General features: G+C 45.4%; 1 protein-coding gene across 1 annotated transcript; it reads right to left on the bottom strand.

Moving 5' to 3' along the window:
* Positions 1–563: 563 nt before the first annotated feature.
* Positions 564–21000, bottom strand: SELENOO (selenoprotein O). Its single transcript, XM_066591875.1, has 9 exons — positions 20430–21000; positions 16968–17171; positions 15215–15395; positions 12947–13077; positions 11903–12183; positions 10699–10843; positions 8306–8491; positions 7225–7381; positions 564–5573 (listed from the first exon to the last, which is right to left on the bottom strand). Exons 1-9 carry the CDS (start codon positions 20954–20956, stop codon positions 5379–5381), a joined length of 2007 nt encoding a protein of 668 aa, XP_066447972.1. The 5' UTR covers positions 20957–21000; the 3' UTR covers positions 564–5378.
* Between the last annotated feature and the right edge of the window lie 1892 nt (positions 21001–22892).

Consider the following 22892-nt stretch of genomic DNA (forward strand, 5'->3'; position numbering starts at 1 on the left):
ACGGAGAAGATTCTGACTTTAGCTTAGAATCTTCAGTCATTATAAAACCTGTTAGGTGAGACATTGACTTGCAGGACTGCTACCTTCTAATAAAACAATGCGGCTGCAGTGCCCCCCTATATTTTCATATTTCCGATAGGAGCATGCATGGCCTCATACGTTTCTTCACACCTAGGCGATTTGCCTACAAAAAAACCAAAACCTTGCCCCAAGGAATAAAAAGTTACGGTAACATCAAGAACACCACTGTGATGTATTTAACTTCAGTTTTTCAAATGGTAAAGTAAACACAAGCTGGCAGCATTGAAAATGGTACCACATTGGTGACATGGCCTAACAGGAAAACATCTGTCCTGGCAGATAGTCATCCAATTTAAAAACATTTTTTATACAGGCGTTTCTTTACTTTTGAGACACCCTGTATATTGCAACTTCAGTCTCCACTAGTCCATACTAAAAATCTCATTATAGGGATGGGCAAAAAATAAAATATTTTTCCAATTCATTTATAGAAGAACATTCAACTATATATAGGTGAGTATTTCTACCACAAGACCGAAAAATATTTTTTAATAAAAACTATATTTATTACATAAGATTCAATAAATTACATTTAACAGATGTTGACAATCGCTTTACATTTCATAAAACAGATTCTTTGTATAACAGATTAGATTTCCCTTCTCCTGGCGTCCAATTAAAAAATAATGAACGACTCTTTATTGCTCAAGCCTAGAGTACCAGCCATGGTAGTTTACAGACATGTTTGACAAGAGATAGAAGCAGATTCACTAAGGCCTCATGTCCACGGGCAAAAGAAGAATTAAAATCCGCAGCGGATTTTAACACTTCTCCTGCCCGCGGATCCGCATCCCATAGGGATGCACTGACCACCCGCGGGTAGCTAAATACCCACGGATGGTCAATAAAAGGGATTTTTTTTTTTTTTAAATGGAGCATGAAAAAATCTGGACCATGCTCCATTTTCGTGCGGGTCTCCCGCGGGCTTCTACTGCAGCCTATGGAAGTCGTCCGGATCCGCGTGAGACCAAAATCGGAATTTACTCACCTGCTCCGGATCTTCCCTTCGCCGCGGCTTCATCTTCTCTCCGTCACGGACGGATCTTTCTTCGGGCCGGCGCATGCGCGAGGCACGCAACCGACGTGCCCTGCGCATCCGCCGAGCCGAAGAAAGAAGATCCAGCCGCGACGGAGAGATGAAGCCGCGGCGAAGGGAAGATCCGGAGCGGGCGAGAGGTAAGTTAATTCTTATTTTAAGCGCTCATGTCTGCGGGGCAGGAGGGACCCGCTACCGTAGCGGGCCTGATTTTCCCCGTGGACATGAGGCCTAAGGATTGAAGGAGTATTCAGGGATTTTTACCCCTTGTACTATTGACTCATCCCCAGGATAGGTCGCCAATAGATGATCAGTGAGGGGTTCACTGCTTGGGCCCCCTGGCAATCAGTTGATTTCAGCCGCTGCGCTCACTGCAGCCAAGCTGGATGATGACAGCTCCGTCTTCATTGCAGTAAGAGCCAAAAGTATAATAGATTAGCCGATTGCTGGGGTCCCTAGAGGCGGACTAGCGCCAATCAACTATTGATGACCTATCCTGAAGATAGGTCATCAGTAGTACAAGGAGTAAAAGTCCTGGAATACTCCTTTTAACCCTTTGCAATCCAATTTTGGAGTCAGGGTTTCCTAGGGGGCTTTCTCTTTCTGCCATTATGCAATGGCGCCATCTGCTGGCTAGAGCCAGTATTGTGGTATGGGACATGCTGGAGAGGCCCCCCGACAACAGAGCGGCCAGTAATACACAGTAAGAATACCCTGCCAGACATCTTCCAACATCGGAGCTGTACAGCCTTCAATCAGAATATCTTCAGACAGTGGATTGGAAAGGGTTAAGAGTAGTAGAGCAAGTAAATCTTACCATTCTCAGGATGTTTAGTTGAAATTGGGACCGATACATTGTATTTAGAAGAGGGAAAAAAGGCAATATTCTAAAAAGTCTGCAAAGTTCGCTAGCACTCCAGTTTTTCTAAGTGATCTCAGAGAGGATATTAAACAGAAGATTCATAAAACCTCAGCAATTTCCACCTTAGGCTAGTTTCACACAGGCGATCAAATCGTGTGATGCAAGAGAAATATGAAACCAATGATTTTCAAGGATTTCCTTCACATTTGAGATGGTTTTACTCAGGCAATAAGGAAAAAAACAAAAATGCAGCATGTTTTATCTTGCTGCATTTTGCTTTCTTTTTAAATCACCTACGTTTTCCTATGGAGCTTTTATTTATTGCATCCCAACGCACAAACGTGTGATTTTCATGCGATGCATTTTGATCAGAAGGTCCTATTGACTTTTGCGCTAAAAAGTCAAGAGAATATAGCAAGCGACAAATTTTTTTTTGCAAGAAAAAGCAGCTCAAAAATTGAAGGAACAAAGCTTTGATTTTCTTGCAGCGATATTGCGATTGCCCGTGTGGAACTACCCTTAGGGCCTGGTCCCGCATGGCAAATTGTGCAGATTTGCTGTGGAATTTTCCACTGCAGCTGTTTACCTTCTGCAGCAGAAAACCTGCAACATGCATGCTGGGAGGGCAGTAAGCAAATTTGCACTTTAAATGGTGCAGATTTTGTTATCATTTTTGTTGTAGATCTGCTGTGGATTTTAACCCTTGTATTTCAGCTGCTGTGGCTTTAGAATCTGCAGTGTTTTTCAAAAATAGGCATATTTTAGAAATCTTATGGCTTGTGCTGTAAATACTGCAGAATTTAAATGGGTTTTGTCATTAGAAAAAAATATACATCTATACTAACCTGTTCCTCCCCAGGCAATCTACTTACCGATCTCCTCCTGGCTCCTGCAGTCCCCGGGTCACCTCACTGCAAGCCGACCGGATTCTTCTTCTGTTATTCAGCTGCAGTCTTCATCCGGCAGGTCAGTGTAGGCTACGGAATTACAATCTGGGGCTTCCTGCTAGGCAATGAATGCTATGTCACAAGTGACGTAGCGTACATTGCCCTGCAGGAAGAAGACTGCAACCCATGGACGCTTCGTCACGGAAAAACGAAGAACCAGCTGGAGGTGAGGTGACCCAGGGGGACTGCAGAATCCTTTTAATGTGGGGGAAACCGATCTAAAGAACCCTTTGTTACATAGTCGCATGAACAGTCTGATCAGGTAAATCCCCCTCTCTTGTGTCTAGCCATAACACAACTGCCTGAAGCAGAAGTCTTCCTCCTCTAGGGCAGGACAAAATGATTAAGCCCCACCTCCTGGTCTATACCCCTTGTCCTTCCCCAGCTGAAACTGGAACAGACCAGAAGATTTAACGCCCCTGTTCTCTGCAGCTTTTCACTGGAAGAACGTTGTAATAAGTCATGGTGACAAAGCAGTAGCTTAAAACTGTTTATCATGTCAAAATAATATTCTCACACTGTAAATAATGCAAGCAGCTTATTAGGAACGCCGATCCCATCTGCCTGACAACCATGTTCTTAATTATATAGAAAACATATTGCACAAAGTGTATAGAAGTTGTATTAGAATCCCCTCTCCCACCTATTTATGCTTTCATAAAAAATAATAATGATGATCAATGCACTATATTGTGCGTGCAGCTTTTCTATATAACATATGATCTGTACAAAAAGGCACATAGTAATCATGGGGTCATACAAATAATAGTGTGTTTTATAGCTGCTGTACTAGTGAATAGCTCCCAAGGAGTAGATGTTGGTGTGTACATAGATGCAGTAGACGTCTGATTAAAATCCTTTTATAAAGTATAAGCTTTTAATGAAAGAACCACACCATTTTTTTCTCTTTTCTGAGAAGTTCATCTCAGTATCTGCAATCCAGTTCTTCAGCTCACCCCTCCAGGCTGTGTGTTCTGCAGTTACTGGAGCAGATCTATGACAACTGCCAAAAAGAAAGACTAAATATATAACAAAGCAACACGTTTTCCAGCTCCCCACGTTCTAGTTCTCAGCTTTAAGGCATAGTCTGTGCACTGGCTATCCCGATCAGCAAAGGGTCCAAGTACAACAGAATTAAAAATACAGCCTTCTGTCCAACGCCACTTTATTTCATATAAAAAAAAGTACACTTGCACTAAGGGTTTAAAAAAAAATTTATATATCCTTTTTGCTGACAGGATCAAACCACTAGAATGCTTATTCTTCCTCATGGCATAGAATGTGTATATAATAAAAATATGCATATATAAAATAGGTCTCAATTAATCTAATCCCTCTGCAATGGCCGCTGCCCTTCTCTTCCAGGTTTAACTTGAGATAGAGCTCTCAAATGGTATATATGCATACATAGACACACTTTCTACAATTGAACCCATGAGGGTAACAAGTCTTAGCATGCAGTAAGTCTCTCTATTACAAAGCCTGTCCCAACTACCACCATACAGGTTGTCACTTTCTCAAATGCCACTGCCTCTATGGTGAAGAGTTAAAAAAATTCCTCAATGCTCCTGCCATATTTCCTGTACATATATTCTCATCCAGAGACCTCTAATGGTACAACCTCTGTACTGCAATTTACATTCCGCACCTAGTTCAGCTTATATAACATATGCAGTACCAAAATCAAAACAATATTTATCCGATTACTTCCTGCATTTGGTATGAATCTCATTGATTTGTACATATATTTACATAGGTTACATCTGGGGCCACATTTGTAAAAACCAAATGCTTTTAAGCCATGGATTAGTTTGAGGCTGTGTCATGGAAAACAAACTTGGTGATAATGTGAAGAGAAAGTACAGAACACAGAGGGGACAAGCTATAGCACTGGATTCTTCACCGCAGAGGTCACTGATGATGAATTTCTCAAATAAAGACTGGGAGCAGTTCTTAAGCTGAGACATTTGGACTGGAGGTGTCCAGGCTAATGTATTAGCTAAGTATCATCATAAGTTCAGTAGATATTGCGCTTCCCTAATATATAAGCCAGGTACCTCCACGCAGCAGGAGATCACAAACTGCTGCTTTGTTCTAAATTATTGACGTTTTTTCAAACCCTTATAAGCCATTTGTAGCCAATCAAAAATAAATGCAAGAAGCCCTTTTTGCAGATCAATGTTAGAGTTGTTGTACCATTAGGTTTATGTCAGACAACAATTGGTCAGAAATCTGACTTGGAATTGTTGCCGTCATTTACAAATTACATTTGGATATCATAATACAGAAATCTTGTTATCCACCATGTCTGTATATTTCCCTCACAGGAGGGTTTTGTTCAACATCCAAATGCAATTTTAAAAACCCAAGAGTAGCTGGTTTGTCCTTGCTGGCCTTACTCCGAGCCAAATAATTCTGTTCTTCAGCTCTGGGTAAAGGAACAACAAGGACTCTATGAGGATCAGGTGACACACAGCTCTGAAGCCCAAAGCGGTGGCTTGCTGTTGTAAGGGATTTTGGAAACGATGCTGAGTTTACAGGCTGCAGCAGCTTCCAATGGTTGTTCTTCTGATGAGACTTCTGAAATACCATAGACTGACTCATCCTCCACATATGGATTTTCCAACATCTTCAACACCCTTCTGACCTGTACAGATGTAAAAGAATATAAGTGTGTTAAGGCCAAGTAAACCTCTGCACAGGCACACATCACAATGCCTGCACTATGGTATTACAAACTTTCATTCATGGTTGACAAATGTTTCATATTGTTATGGGATCTACCCACTAACTTCCACTGAACCTGAACGGTGTGAAGTGCTGCTGTTGTAGAACATAAGTATCTAAGAGGATGTGTTGTTTTGGCCATATAGGTTTTCCCCAGGGATAAGCAACAGTGCCTGAAAGAGCTCACCCCTCCCTTCTTTCAGACAAAACTCCTGGCTTTATAAATTGTTAAAAGGGGTTGTCTCATGAAGAGGACATATGTAAAAAGCCAACTCTGTTTAGTGGACTATCACAGGCCTGGCTTCAGCAACTCTCTGCAATCAGCTGGGGAAATGACTGTTTAAAGCATGGACAGACCAGGTCTATCAGAGTAAGAACTAATGCCCACGGCTATATGCATTTGGCAGCCATACACTCTGCCGCCAGAGACTGCGTATGGCACTGCGCATGCCCACGTATCACACGGACAGGTGCAGTGTGATTTATTTTTTTTTAAACCGAAACAGTACAGATGTGTATGAAAACGCTGCCCATATGCAGTCTATTGCGCATAGACAGTGTATCATCCGCAGCCCGTACAAATAGCGCATGCTGTCATTTATTTCTCGTGTACCGATACGCAGGGTCTACCCGGCAGTGTGCATGGATCAATGAAAATCCATTGACTTCATTCACCACGTATCCATGCAACCCACGTGTAATACACAGTCGTGGACAAACCACTAATACTAAGCGGTTCTGTGTTCTGGTTCATGGAGCGGAACTGGAATGGGTAACCATCCTTTATGCACAATTCCATCACGTAAAAACAAAAAACCCACCACACAGAATGCTCTATTTTCCTGCACGTTTGCAGAAGGAAAGGAAAACATTTTGAAGTCAAACTAATTGGCCATAAATGTCCATGCGGCGACACGTGGTGTGGCACCAGGCCGCCGGCGGCTACGAGTTGTGGCACTGCTAGGCAGACGGCCACGCACTAGACCGGGCTTGCAGTTTCACTGCACGAGGGAAGCGCGGCGGGGCCATCCCCCCCGCACGGCCGCCACAACACCTGAGCCGCATGGCGGCTCAATCTGGCCACCATATGGCGGCTCATCACAGCCTTAGCAGCGGGCGGCATACTCTGCACAGCGCCAAGAAGCCGCTGGCGGTACGAATACAAGGGCACAATCACACGGTGGACACCCAGTTACCACCCGCATAGCAACGGAATATGTTTGCCCTCCTCGGTAGGTTAACAGGGAGAGTCCTGCCTCGCTGTTATTCCCTGGTCTTCCGAAAAACGTTGAAGTGAAAAATAAAAGATGAAAAAAATAGTGTCTGAAGGCGAGACCGTCTGCCTCCTACGACACTAAGCTAAAAACTGAGCTAGCATGTTGCTTGCAGGGGGGTATAGCTAAAGGGAGGCGTTAACACTTTTATGCTTAGTGTCGCCTCCTAGTAGCAGAAGCTATACCCAAGATCTTTGCTGTGTCCGCCAATGCTACAGACAAAAAAACTTGACTTTCATGTTGGGATGGTAACACAAATACACAAGATCAATGACATATTCATGGATAGTTGGTTACCTCTGAGAAATCTCCCTTCTCAGCTGCATCTATAGCATTTTGGGCAATGTAATTTCTCAGGATGTGTGCTGGGTTGTTAGAATTCATGATTTTCTCCCTCTGGGCAAGTAAAGTGACACCATCTCCACTATTTTCTTGTTCCTTCAGCAAGCGAGCACTAAAATGGGGGAATAAAAAACAAGATGTAGAGCTACAGATACTTTTCTGTCTCAAGCGGTCCATAGCAATAATCAGGCTGAGGCAACTGATAAAGACTTAATAGACTGAAGTTAATGGAGACAAAAAACGGTTTGTCATCAATGGCAAATGCTCTAGTTATACACGTAATACACATTCTCAGCCACATACACTAATGTAATAAACTGCAACACTGAAGTACTTCAGTTTACTGTAGTAATTAAAGTAAAAACAGTCTCCAGTAAACAATTTTTTTTTGAAAGTGTAAACGGTAAACAAAAAGAAAAATTTTTTAAAAAGTCAAAACCCTACCACAATGAAGATATTAAAAAAAATTACAACTTGTCCCGTAAAAAACAAGCCCACACATGACTAGGTTGACGGAAAAATGAAAAAGCTATGACTCTGGTCATGAGACAAAGGAATAAAAAAAACAAAGCATTAAGGCCGAAAATGGTCCCATCATTAAGGGGTAAAGTCCAAGCACACAGTAAACACTATTAGACAAACCCCCGTATTGAAATATTTATCTACTGATGCACTGAAGAACCATGTGAAGAGACGTCCATCTGTTGTGTAATAAGGCGCTTGCTTCTGGAGTCTGTGTACTTACATAACCCCCCCACAATACGTCAAAGCTCATCAAGCTCTTGCAAGGACACTGTCCTGTTACGGGCCAGAAAGTCATAGACTGCTGGAGACATCCAAGTTATCATTCATTATGATTCATTAGCTGAAGGTCATAGACTGCTGGAGACATCCACGCTACATACAGCACCAAAATTATCCTCATCATCATATTTTGTATGTATCTTTATTAATTACATGCTAAACATTCTCTCAATACGATGGATAGATGGAGCAACTGTCAAAGACTAAGAAGTACAAGGGTAAGATGACATACCTGTATTTTTCAAGCCATTCTTCCCAGTGCTTCTTGTTCTCATTCACTATGTCCTCGGTACTAGACTTCTCAAGCTGTTCATATTTTTCTATCCGCTCCAGCTCTTGACTTATGTTGGCTTTAGATCCAATCAATGCAAACAGCTGAGGATTGCTCTGCGCCAACATCAGCATCATTGTAAGTTGTCTGGGAAAACCATTATATAATATATATATATCAAGAAACATACAAAGTTTATTTGCATCACAAACAAAAGGAAAATGTGTAGAGTAGTGTGTCCCAACTCCAGTCCTCAGGGACCGCCAACAGGTCATGTTTTCAGGATTTCCTCAGTGTTGCACAGGTGATGTAATTATTGTTGGTCCTCAGACATTGCCACAGGTGTTCTTACCATTGGTTATTCTGAAAACATGACCTGTTTGTGGTCCCTGAGGACTGGAGTTGGGGACCCCTGGTGTAGAAGACCAGACCCCGGAAATACTACTTTACAGCTCATACACCTACAAACTATGTAAATGGGTGTGATGATACAGTGCAAGTATCAAAGAAGAATTGGTAACTACCTAAAACTACCCGTCACTCTTTGGCCTCTGGCATTAGATTTTTGGCGTGCAAGTTGGTGTATGAGGACACCCATCAAACTGGCAAGAAGTATAACCAACGCAGAAAACAGTTTTCAGAAATTAAAGAGACTCTGTCACCATACGTATGCTAATCTGAGAGCAGCATAAACTAGTGACACAGTATAGCTGTCAATCATCGGTGGGAGGCAGGACAACTCAAATATTGTGGACTACATGCTGGGCAGAAACGGGGATTTCATGTAAAATGTGTGTCCGGGCGCTGGATCAGGGTCTCCTATACTGGCTTGTGCAGCCCTCAGATGGGGCAGAACAAATATGGTGATAGATTCCCTTTAAGTGCTTCTAACTTTGTGAAGAGGGTCATACAGGTCAGCAGCAACCATGAAGGACAGAGTGGCTGTGAGGCAATTTTAGGTAGTGGAAAACCCCTTTAAATAATATTGCATTTAGAAATGCATAGAAGAAGGATTTGAGGAAATTGAAAGTAGAAGCACACCTAGAAAGAGAACAGAACCCTCAAAATGGAAGAGAACGACATAATAAAAAGGCATCAACCATGGCAGTCCTGCCTTCATGCAAACATGCTATGAAATCAAGTGCCTTTTTATGTTAACATGGATATTGAAGAGGCTTGTTATTTTCAAGGTTTGCTGAAACTGAGAAGAATATGAAAACAAAAAACAGTTCTTGCTTATGTACTGTTGTGTTAACCGGGTGGAACGGAACTTCCACAAGCAATCTAAAAAAACATATCCGTTACGTATAACGTTCATTCTCGAAATGAACAACTGTTTGCAAAGCAGCTTTCACTTGCATAACAGGAATTGGTTGCAACAGTTAAGTTCAACTTTATTCACAAAATATAATAATTGGTAGGACTTGATGGGGCAGAGACTGCTGCACTAGTATTAATAAATCTCTCCAACGTATAATGAAAATAGCTCAAGTGTCTGAATGTACTTCTATCTAACTTATCTGTCCTGACGGCAGTCTACAACGGAGCTCAGGGATATGTAGATTGTTTTCTTTAATAATTTGATTAGTTAAAAGCTGCTAAATGCTGCCAGGACACCGAGTCGTCGTACGGGAAAACTGCTGACCAGCCTTTTGTAGAATAGAAAGAAGACCAGGCGAGTTTACAAGTTCCCTGAAGAGCCATGGTATCGGGCTATATAATGACCTTTTCCAATCAGTTGGTCACTCAGCAGTTTAGCAACATTTTGGTAATAATTTGATAAAACACTTTTCACCCTTCACCCATAAGACAATGGTAAGACTGTGCACACATTTGTGCCGGAGGTTCCAGCAAAGATCTGGTATGAGATGCTGGACAAAATAATGCAGCGTGCCACGCTATTTAGTGCAGGAAAACTTCTGCTTGCAGGCCGCTCTAACCCCATTATAGTCGGTGGGGTCCACTCAGCATATGTCAGATCCAGTAGGTCAGATTTTTTTTCTGTTTAGCTCCTAGGACAGAACCGAACAATGGAGGAACCAAGCACTGGAGTAAACTCAGCTACAAGACACTATACTTCCTTGTAATGCACTAGTTCCAGGATTACAAATACTGTACAATGAGATGTGATGTCAGAGCCCCAGTCCTGTTCCATGTAAAACCCCCCTTAGTCCAGACCAACGTTCAGTGGCGGTCTACAGCAGATTCCTGAGAAGATGACTACTACTACTGAAGTGGTATCTGGGAGCTTTACACTTTTGGGCAGGGTCCTCTTCACCTTATGTTTCTGCTACCTTGATTATCCTGTGAATTACAATCCTGGGAAATATATAATACTGATATATACAATGTACCTTGGATCCATTTTTGGTTTAAAAGCAACTTTCAGTTCTTCCACACTAGCACACTGTTCAACGATTATACTCAAGAATCCATCAATATCAGCAGCATTTCCCGAAAACCTGCTGAGAACCCGGAAGGTATTGGTGAAATCAGAGCCTAAAAAAGGGGGAAAAAGCGCCAATGACCATGTGCAAAAGTTATACCTGTAATGAAAGGTCTACAACTAAGGTAGGTTAATAATATTAAATCGACTGGTGTCTGCTGCTTGAGACCCTGGCTGATCAGCTTATCATCGGGCGCCCGCTGTCAGCAGTGCAATATACAGGAGTTGGAGCGGAAGCTACTGCTCCGACCCCTGTGAAGTGGCTGGCGCTCATAACTGCAGGTGCAGCTCTCATTAAAATCAATGATAGCCACACCTGCCCACACACAGGGGTTGGAGCCAACTGCTGCTACTCTGACCCATGCATTGTGGCGCTGATAGCAGGCACCCAATCAGCTGATTGGCCAGGGTCCCGAGTGACAGATACTAGCTGATCAACTGTTGATGACTCATTATAAGGATCTGTCATAGATAGTATCTGCGTGAAAAATCCCTTTAACCCTTTCCAATCCACTGCCTGATGTCTGAAGACATTCTGATTGAAGGCTGTACAGCTCCGATGTCGGAAGACGCCCGGCTGGGTATTCTTACTGTATATTACTGGCCGCTCTGTTGTCTGGGGCCTCTCTAGCATGCCACATACCGCAGTACTGGCTCTAGCCAGCAGATGGCGCCATTGTATAATGGCAGAAAAAGAAAGCCCCCTAGGAAACCCTGAATCCAAAATTGGATTGCAAAGGGTTAATGTTAGTGTATAAAATCAACAAGATGCTGGAAGACATAGGATCTTCAGAAGACCGTGTAATGACTATGGTGCACATTACAACAGGTTCCTACTTTAATGACAGAAAAAAAACACCGTGAACAGCGGTTGCTGACGGAGCTGAGGAGAGAGACTACTTGTGAATACGGTCCCTTATTAGGTGAGCCTAGAGTCCTCATCTTAAAGGTTGTAAAATACATGAACCTGACATGAAAGGCATAGAACACAGACTCGATTTACAATGGGTCAATACTAATTGTTCCATAATATTCTACAGGTCTGTAATTTATAGCTTGAAACCATTTAAACAGCCTGAAGGTAAATGGTGGTAATAGTTGATGAACTTCACCTGTCTGGTTCATGGTGTCCAACAAGTCAGAGATTAGTCTGCCGTCCTCTTCAAGCTCTAGATTAACAAGACCCAGCTTCTTCCTCATTTTTTGCAGGTAATGCCTCTGGAATTCCACATCATATTCCTCTTCAAGTATTTTCTGACTAATGTCTAAAGGCAACTCTGGAACCAAAGCCTCAGCAAGCTTCTCTAAATTCCACTTACAGATCTCGGGCTGCTTGCGGTAAGTGTAGCGCCCCATGTTATCGGAGCCGTTACAGATGTGCTCAGGATCATACCTGGAAGACAGAATATTAGAGCTACAGCCATTGTCAGTAGCGAGGCATCTTAAACACAACTAGCTTTTAGAACATGAAACATGTATCCATATTGAGTGTACATGCTATAACTACATAGTACTATAGTGCAATTATACATACTCAAGGCTGGAAAAAACCTGGAGATTAGGTATTTCTCCCGGCCCCAAAGGCTTCCACCTCGAAAACCACGAAGCTAAACTTCTACTGACACCTATCTGGCTACGGTGTTCTCATCAGACACAGCCTGCTCATGCCAGGCAGGGCAAGCATAAAAGAGGCAATCAGATATATGCTACCATGTAGCTTACATGGTCTAGGAGTGTTCTGTGTTAACAGTCAACCTAAGACCCCCAACACAGCAGCGATTTTTTGTCCATGTGTCCATTCAAAAAACAGACTGCACAGAAACAGTATACAGACCCATACTATTCCATGTGGCATGGACTGCACGGAAAAAAACAAAAAACTTCAATTGCATGCACTATTCTGATCCATTTTATGCAGGAGACTTGCCTATGAAAAAGTCAATGGGGATATTTAAAAAACAAGCAAAAAAAAAACCAACAAACACTACAGACAGCACTCAGATTCCATCCGTGTGCAGTCTGTGTGCTGTCCATTTTTCTTGACATACGAGAAAAAATAAATTGGAATTTTAATCTGGCACATACTGTATCAGTCAGGACTAAAATACTTTTGTATGGACTACCACAGCACGGGCATGCACTACTTGATTACTAACCTGTCCAAGAAACCAAAAGGTCCATAGTCGATAGTAACTCCAACAATACTCATGTTATCGGTATTTAATACGCCATGGCAAAATCCAACACACTGCCACTCAGCAACCAGTCCTGCAGTCCGTCTTGTAATCTGGAAGACATCTTAATATTAAATCTTAGAAGTACATTAGCTTTGGTGTGGTGCTACGCCCCGTCTATGGTGGTGCACACATGAAGTGCATGGCGGTCTAGTTAATGGTAGAGAAGAGTATGCCTGGTTTCTGAGACGCTGCCAACCATCCGGATTGTTTGTGTGTAGCAGCGTAGAAGGAAAAACCAAAATACAGTCTTCCCCCATAATCCCTACTATTCATCATATAGCTCCGGTTCTGGGAGAATTTACACATCTATCTGTCATAACGTAACAGATTTTATGGATGTTTACAAGCCGATTACATAAGGCTTAGTGCCTCTTAGAATCACTTAGAAGTGTTCCACAATTAATACAACACGTTACAAAAGAAAGCCGAGCCGTAGCTGGATTATAGTAGGGTAGTACAAAAGTACTCTGTCACCTCTAGTAATGGTTTGAGTTCCCAGGACATGCTGGCCCTAGCTGTTACATGTACACCGGCTGATAATATTACTCACTATGCACTATGTACCTTTAGTTCCCAAGATGTGTAAAAAAAAAAAAAAAACACAAATAGAAAAAAAAAATCACAGTACTACCCTGATAAAAAAGTGAATAGCCAGGTCTGATTTTTTTAACCTGCCCCATTCCTTGTCTCACATAGATGTACACCTGCCACACACCTACTGGTGCTACTCATTTACTGCCCCTACACCTACCTACTCAGAACCTGGTTGGTCCACCTTTTTGGGTGATCACAGCTAACAAATGTCAGGGAACAGATTCCACAATATGGCAACATTCTCCATACACAATCCATACCCATTGCAGCAACTCCGTCAGTTGGTGCACATTTTGCAGGTAAGTGGGAGATCTCTCGTACCCCTTTTCAGCATATCCCAAACTAGTGTGGTTAGAGCCAGGTAAGTGAGACACCCCACCACAACCACACCCCCCCCCCACTGTGTTTTGTAAACAGGTTCAGTGTATACAGCAGCCCATAGACTTATGTAGTAACTGCCCCCATTGCACCAACAGAGGGAAGTTTGGTGTCAGGTTAGCCAGCTGAAAGTGGTGTTTTGCTCCCTTACAGTGACCTGCCCTCATTCAATATTAGCAGCATTGTTACTAAGAGCAACAACTTTGGCCTTTGTCGGGCCAGTATACTAGAATTCTATTTGGACTCGAACCGATTTCGGGCTCACCAACGTGCGATGTCCCTGCAATTGCGAGGTATTTCTGTGTTAGAAACGCCTCGCATCACTCCAGGTTTCAATGGCAAACCTCACAACTGACCATAAACTGCTCTTTTTAAGAAAAGTAGGACGTGAATGGTGAGCAATGTGTGTTTATAGTAGCACATAAGGGCCCCGTGGGTATTTACTATCTATAGAAGAGAAATGTAGGGGACATGTTTTATTATTTTAGCCATAGTGTCCATATTTTTACAGCGATGTGTTATTGGTGAATTCTACTTTTGTTGTCAGTTTTACTTTTCTAGGTTTTGTTTTATATATTAGTTGCTAGCCTATTCGCTCTACCCCTTCAGATCAAGCAGGAGAGGGTTTTCAGGTGATTAATTGTATTCGGGAAATACATGCAGCAGATAACAGTTACCTGATCCATTATCTAGTAAACTGCACAAATGCTTATATGTCAATAGATATCTGTGGCTGCCACACTGCTAGTAGTGAAGGAGCGCTCAGAAAACCGGTTCATGCTGTTTATTGTACTCATAGGCTGTGGTCACACGGTAGAATCCGTTGTGGAATCCTGTAAGACTGTGGCAGAAATCCAAGGCTACTCCGTTACGGGTCATCATACAAATGTAGCCCCACCTGTGGGGAATATCTGCATGCAGAAGTCCGCATTATATCCACGCGGATCGCTGTCAGGAAGTGACGTAACTGTCGCATGCAAATGCATCAGAATTCCCCACGCGGAGTTTGCCTACAGACCGGGCTAATACCGCATGTGGAAGCGTGGCAAAAACTGTAGCAGAACAGCCACGGATTTCTGCTATGGTTTTTCGCGCAAAGGTTTCTGCGTCCAATTCCGCTGTGTGAACATAGCCTTAGGATGCAGGTGTTCATGGTTTCATCACATATAATGTAACACCTGTGCATTAATAAGGAGGACAAACAGGTGCGGGTACCTCTCGGAAGAACGCAGCGTTTCTCTCCGCCTTGCTTTCTGCATACGTCTCCTCTATGCCGGGATAAAACGTGCTGATCACATAATCCAGCATCTGGATCCGAATATCATTTCTATTGACGCTAGGACCGTGGCGACCAGTAAATTCATCAGTTGGCTTAAAAATCTCAAATGATCCAAACCTGATAAAATAAAAATGGTTTAATCCTTCTAGAACTCCAATTTAACCTCCACATAAAAGTTAGGGTTAATATACAAACTTTTTCGGACTATAAGGCTGCTCTCACACAAGCGCCTCATTGCAATGGGTGATGAGGTGCAAAAAAATAAATATAGCTGAAACTCACTAAAATAGAGCAGACAGCGATTGAAAATCATGGCTTTAGAAACACCACACTCAAATGCTCGTCTGTGAAGCCCCATTGAAATCAATGGAGGCGCTTTTATAGCTTTTAGCGCGGCGTTTCATGTTAAAAAAACGGCCTGTGTGAGAGCGGCCTAAGGCGCCCCCCAGATTTAGATAAAAAGATTTCATCCTAATTTGAACGTCACTGGGGGTCTAAGAGTGGATAGGCTACTGTCAGTAAGTTTGGTCTTCTAGCATAGAAAAGGGTTAACAGCGAACAGTCAACTGCTATTAAACCTAGTCTGTCCATCCGAATAATGGTTGACATCATACACATACAAAGTTGGACGCACATTGTACATGCACACAACACAGACAGCTCTGATAGACAGACAGACACACCTGCAGCTGGCATGTTAAACACTAAATCCCCACATACAAGTGTAGTAATACATGATCCCCCCTAAGTTGGTTATGACATCGGAGGTCCTGATGCTCCTGCAAGACCTTTGATCTTTACTATTGTCAGCCCTTGTGTGTACAGAGGACCTACACATGGTGATTTGTGTGAGTGATCTGCTGGAGGGGACTGCTGGGGCAGGGATAGTTCTCCTGATGATCGGGCAGCGCAGTGCTGGATCATTAAGGTAGTGGTCAGGGGTCTCTGGATCCATCAGACCCCCCTGCCTCTGAACGATAAAGCGCAGGTGCTTTATAGCAAGATTTTATCTAAAGCCAGATTCACAGATGGGCAATGTGCATTTGCAAACGCAAAAAAAGAAAGAAAAAAAAAAAAACACACGGATTGAAATGGCCAGCTAGTGTAACAAGTTCGATATATTCGCTTTCTCAGGGCAAATATGCAGGAAGGAGATATGCATACAAAATATGTGCATGTGACTGAACCCGCTGAAATCAATGGGTTCTATTCTCTGCATATTGTGTGTGCAAATTTTACGCAAGCAAAAAGGTACACAAATACGCTTGTGTAAATCCGGCCTTAGGCTACCTACACGACCGAGCGCGATAGTGGACCAATATCGCGCTTATGAACGTGTGATGTATCCCCGGATGCAAGGTATTTTTCCATCAAAAACACCTCCCATCACTTCTGTGAAATTGCGATCCTCCAGTGCTGCTTTCAGCCGTGTCGGAGGAGCGCCAAGTGTTTCCCATTGTTTTCAATAGGAAACCTTGCATCACACGCCATGCTATGTGTTTTACTGTCCCATTGAAAGCAGCGGGCGATGTGTTCTGAAGAATGTGCAAAGATAAGAGCATGTCTCCATTCAAAAGAATGGGGTTGAAATTCGTGCATCTCGCAACGTACAAATTTCAAGCGACTTTCTTGGCTGTGTGACAGCGGCCTAATAGTTAGAAACATACAGTAATGATAATACTAAGCCACCTGAGAAATGTGGGAGCAACACGCAGAACAATTGTGCACTTCTCTTTCTTGGGGTGCCCATCGTAGAAGATGTCCCTGATGACGGTGGAGTCGGAGGTGACACAAGATGCCGCCCTGGTACTTGGGATTCCAAGGTGGAACATGGCTTCGCTGCACAGGAACTCCCTTACGCTGGAGCGCAGCACCTTCCTGCCGTCAGCTTGTCTACAACACAAGCGGGAGAAGCTATAAGACACACAACTAACAACACGCCTTTCAGAGGAACGTCTGGAAAACAATAGAAGGACTGTAAATACGGCCCGACGACCTGCGTAGAGAAGAGAGGAGGCAGCTGCTGTGCTGACAAGGGCACAAGGAGATTCCCCAACAAATCCCAGGAGGGTTGTGTAATATGTCACCAGTCTTATATCACGCCTTACAATCATTAGACCGTACTGTGCAGGCAAAGGAAGATGTGCGCGAGTGTTGTGCACCGTGTGAGCCTGAGTTGGGCTTTGCTGACCAGATTCTGCATATGGGAGGTCCACAGTGGATTCTGTGAGCCCAGCCAACGACCCTGTGTATCTGGATTTCCTCTAATACAGATGACCGCGGCGGCTCGCCTTCGGTTATGTGCAGCATATATTTCCAATGTCTATATTTCCCGCGCCATTGCTAAGCGATGACGCGGGTACCTGCAGCCCATACACAATGTTAAATGCGCATGGTCTACAGGTCGAGCATCTCTACTGACTTGAATGGAGGCCGTCCGCGGCAAAATAGAGCATGCTGCAATTTTTCTTCCCCTTACGCATGTCGAATCTGCAAGTGTGAACGAAAAGCAAAAGTACATGCTTTTCAATGCCTGTGTTTTGCCACGGATGCTGATTTGGAATCCGCCCGTCTCACTTATAGCAATGCACGCTTGCATCAACATGGAGATGAGCTGCTGTTACAGATTCTGGCAGCAGCTCATCTCTCAGCAGAGCACAGCATTAGGCATTCTGAAATCCCACCTCCCGATCCTTATTTCAGGCCGCCTCCATACCTGCAGAGCCCGCTGACATTTATCTAACTAGACAGACAGCTGAACACGGATTACAGTAGGGTCTCCGACTGCAATGGGATTTGCTGAGAATCTAGTGTGTATAGAGACAACTGAACTGTATTTGTGCCTGATGGACAGGACCACGAGTGATCAATGAGTGGAACAGGTTACCACGGGAGGTGGCGAGTTCTCCTTCAATGGAAGTGTTCAAACAGAAGCTGGAAAGAGATCTGTCTGGGATGACTTAAAGCTAGAGATGAGCGAACGTACTCGGTAAGGCCGATTTCGCAATCGAGCACCACGATTTTCGAGTACTTCACTACTCAGGTGAAAAGATTCGGGGGGCGCCATGGGTGAGCGGAGAGTGAGAAAGCCCCCCCTGTTCCGCGCTGCTACCCCCCGCTCCACCACGCCACGCCCCCCCGAATCTTTTCACCCGAGTAGTGAAGTACTCAAAAATCGCGGTGCTCGATTGCAAAATCGGCCTTACCGAGTACGTTCGCTCATCTCTACTTAAAACCCATTTAAATGCAAAGATAATCTTTAAAACAATTTAAAGCTTTAGTGATCATTTTGCATAAAGTGTTAATGACCAATAATGCCCATTAACACCATCATCTTCATTTGCACGTAAATGGGCCTCCAGGAGCTGTTCGCAGATCCCAGTTTGTGATTAAATGACATGCCCTGCTGTGCAAACAGCTGCATTGTTTTCATCTGGGCTGCTGGCAAAATACAATGTATTCTTGTGGTGAGGGGGAAGAAAAAAAAAACTAAGCATGGTCTATTTCAGTGCGGATTCCATACAGATGGCTTCCATTGAAGTCAATGGAAGCCGTCCGACCCATGGCCTGTCCACAATGACGTTGCGGAGACGTTGCAGATTCTACGTCATTGCTTAGCAACGACATGAGAAATGCCGCGATAAAACACAAAAAAACCCCCAAAAGACAACTACTACGCATGTCTGAAAGCTCGCCATGCAGACCATCCACAGTACAGAAAAAGAAAAAAACAGGTATGTGCAAATACCAGCCATGTACAGGGTCAGATTCCGCCGCGGAATCCGATCCGTCTGTGTGCAGCTGGACTAAAAAGAAAGTTGATGCAAAACTGCTCACCGCGCTCGGCAGGGAGAGGGGTGCAATCATACCCCTGCTCGCCGCGCTCGGCAGGGAGAGGGGTGCAATCATACCCCTGCTCGGCAGGGAGAGGGGTGCAATCATACCCCTGCTCGGCAGGGAGAGGGGTGCAATCATACCCCTGCTCGGCAGGGAGAGGGGTGCAATCATACCCCTGCTCGCAGCGCTCGGCAGGGAGAGGGGTGCAATCATGCCCCTGCTCGCCGCGCTCGGCAGGGAGAGGGGTGCAATCATACCCCTGCTCACTGTTTCATTCACATTTGCACTGAGTAAATGAAGGTGTAATAACCAGAGTGCCATGAAGACGGGACCTCCGCTCTGCACAACGAGCTGCTGCAGATCTGATGGCTGCGCGAGCTCCTGCTGGGCACCACAATGGAAAGAGCCATTCATCGTTCGGCATTTATACCAATCGTTCAGTCGTTCACATTCAATTAAGGCCGCCTGCAGACGAGCGGGTCGGATCCGGCGGCGAGGTTTCTCGCCGCGGGACCCGTCCTGAGCGCCTGCAGGGACGAGTGCGTACTCACCCGCGCCCGCAGCCCCGGCTCTTTCATGTGCCGGCGCATGCGCAGACCGGAGCCGGGTGAGTGACGTTCTCTGCGAGCCCCGCACAGAAATAGGACATGCCGCGGCTTGTTTGCCGCGCGAGATTTCACGTGGCCGTTTGCATAGGATTGCGTTTGTTAACGCAATCCTATGCAGGCTTTGAGCGGCGGAAATCCCGCCCGTGTGCAGGCGGCCTAAGGCCCATTTAGACACAATGATTCGATGAGTGACCATCAAGCACTATTCGTTCATCTCTGACTTAAAGCAAGCTTAAAGTCAGCGATGAGCCTTATCAGTGCCACAGGCTGCGTTCTCAGCGAGATACCGCTGACAGCTGCAAGAACCAAGCAGCTGTGTGCAGATTACAGCGCTCCTGCTGTCATCTGCATACATCGGCTGCCTTCACTTACACGCTAATGAGCTCTTAAGTAGCTATCACTCAAATTTCAGTGTAAATGAGCCTTTATACAGTGATTGTGAACGACTGACGGAGACAAGAAGGGGTCTGTCTGTATAAACGCTGTATGACTTGGTGTCATCGGCCCCGTACACAGCAGCTCACACCAAGATCACAAGTTTGGAAGTCCCTTCAGCAGCCTCTCCTCTCCCCAGTATGCATCCTATAGGTGAATGACGGCGTCTCCCCCTCCCGTTGGCTGCCCCACAAGTGCTGAGTCATGCGACGCTAAGTGCGCGGGGTCTCCCCACAAGTGCGGAGTCATGCGCCGGGTGATCCCACCTCACCTGGAGTAGGGGGTGAGCCCGGCGCCTTTCAGCTGGATCTCCCAGCGCTCCCCCTCCGGGTTGATCACTTCCCCCAGGTACATGGCCGCTCCGTCCCCCAGCTGGCCGGCGAAGCTCCCGAACTGGTGGCCGCAGTAGCAGTGGGCGGCGGGCTGGGAGCCGGGGAGCAGACGGTTCCCGCTGAAGTACAGGGCCGCCTCCTCCTCGTCCTCCAGCTGCAGCCCGAGCAGAGCCAGCGCCGGCCGGGACAGCGCCACCACCGACGGGTTCTGCACCGGGGTCGGCTGCACGGGGGAGAAGCAGGCGCCGGGGACCTGCCGGGACCGCGCCGCGTCCTCATCTCTTCCATCGCCAGGCTCCACGGGCAGACAGCGCAGCGCCCGGTTATCAAAGTGCAGAGCCCGCAGGCTGGAGGGGGTGAGCGCTGCCCGCTTCATCATGCCCACTGCACCCAGTAGCAGAGCGTCCATGCGGGAGCCTGTCACTGCCGCCCAACATACACAGCCATGGAGTAGGCTGCGGGCCATCCGCGTGCCCAAGCACCAACAACACCCAGGTCACGTGTCTCAGGGCAGCCGTCAACACCGGGTCCTAGCGCCAGCAAATCCTCCAAATCACGTGGGCTGAGAGTCGGACGAGGAATTTACTAGTGCAGGGAAAAGGAAAGGCGTTGCCTGCAGCGACCAATCAGATCTCAGCTCTCGTTTTGAGAAGCACTTTGTAAAGGGAGAACAGGGACTTGATTGGTTGGATTTGGGAAGAACCAAAATAGCATAAAATGCAGTTTAAAAAAAAAAATAAAAATCATCAACGCTCTGCAGGCCTGCTGATTCTATCCCCATTTTTTCACACTAGTCTCTCTTTGCTTGGCCAGGCTCATCTTAGATCAGACTCCTGATGCGGTCAATGTGAAGAGTGGGTGATCCCACCACTCACAATATGTGCCGTCTGACTGAAAATCAAGCAGCACCTCACCCATCTGAAATAGTGTCGGTTCAACAAGGGATCGGTTCCAGAACAATGGATGGAGCTTACTTAGGACGAGAGGGTCAGTACTGCTGCGCCAATGAACAAAGGACACACAGAAAAGATAGGTCTTGTCGAGATTGGCGCTCCATAACAAGAAAAGGAGTATCTAGCCCGCTGGAGGTGAGGTGCCCTGGGGGACTGGAGAAGCCAGGAGAAGAGCGAGGAAGAGAAGATGCGGCAAGAAGACTGACGGGGGAGGAATAGGTAAGTATTTTTTATTTTTTTTCCCCCTAATGACAAAACCCCTTCAATTCAGTTTTTCTGTCCCTAAAAAGAGCCAGCTAGTTGGATCTCGCTATGTGTTCTACTCATCACAGCCCATTCGCTCTTCCGGCAGAGATTGTGTACGGGCTGCGATAGGCACTGCCTATGTCTGGGATTCTGATGTCACGGACGCGCACAGTGTGACTTTTCTTAAATTCCCCACCCAGTGCAGAGCCGGGGCTGCGTACTGAAACACTGCCTCTTCACACTGCCTGCGAATGGACAGCGTTTCATACACAGCCCTTCAAGATCTGCGCTTTATACATAGGCCGCAGCCCAGAATTCCGTCAGCCGGGGGGAGGGAGTTTAGTGATGTCTTGCTTGTGCCTATACAGAGCAGCCACAGCGCTAGTCTGAAAGAGCCCTTAAACACAGCAAATAGTGCAGCCGCAGCGCTACTTTTTCAGTTTAAACAACTGAAAGCTTTCCTTTTTTTGTTTGAAAACTGATTGAAAGAAACAGGAGGAGGGCCCAACATCCACGAGCAAAGAATCATAGCGATCCTCCGCTCACGGGATTAAAATCACGGCATGCTGCGATTCTCTGTGGTGAGCCCATCTATTAGATATGCTCATCTCGGAGACCTGTCAGTGCTCCCCCACAGCGGAATATTACTAGCAATATTCCGTCACAGCCGTAGAAAGTTAGCCTTAGGGTGCATTCACATGACCGTATATCAGCTGGGTTTATACGGCGTGTCTCTCTCTGGAGGGGGAGAAGGCTGGAAGAGCCGGGAGCAGTGCTCTGAGCTCCCGCCCCCTCTCTGCCTCCTCTCCACCCCCTCTGCACTATTTTCAATGAGGAGAGGCGGGATAGGGCAGAGCTAATTCCCAGGAACCTAGCCCCACCCCCATTCCACCTCCTCTCATTGCAAATAGTGCAGAGGGGCGGAGAGGAGGCAGAGAGGGGGCTCAGAGCACTGCTTCCAGCCTCCTCCCCCTGCAGAGAGAGACGCCGTATATCGGCTGGCGTGAAAACCCAGACGATATACGGTCGTCTGAATGTGCCCTTCTTGTGTGGAAAGGGGAATAAATGGTGACAAAATTCACATCTAAATGAAGTCTGGTTGTCATGAGCATATTTCAAATTCTCCAGTGTGTTTGGAAACAAATGCGCTGTGATGTGCCCGCAGCCGCGGGGGGGATTTTGTGTTCCAAGAAGAAAACAGAA

This window comes from Eleutherodactylus coqui, chromosome 2, assembly GCF_035609145.1.
Source record: "Eleutherodactylus coqui strain aEleCoq1 chromosome 2, aEleCoq1.hap1, whole genome shotgun sequence".
Classification (NCBI taxonomy): Eukaryota; Metazoa; Chordata; class Amphibia; order Anura; family Eleutherodactylidae; genus Eleutherodactylus; species Eleutherodactylus coqui.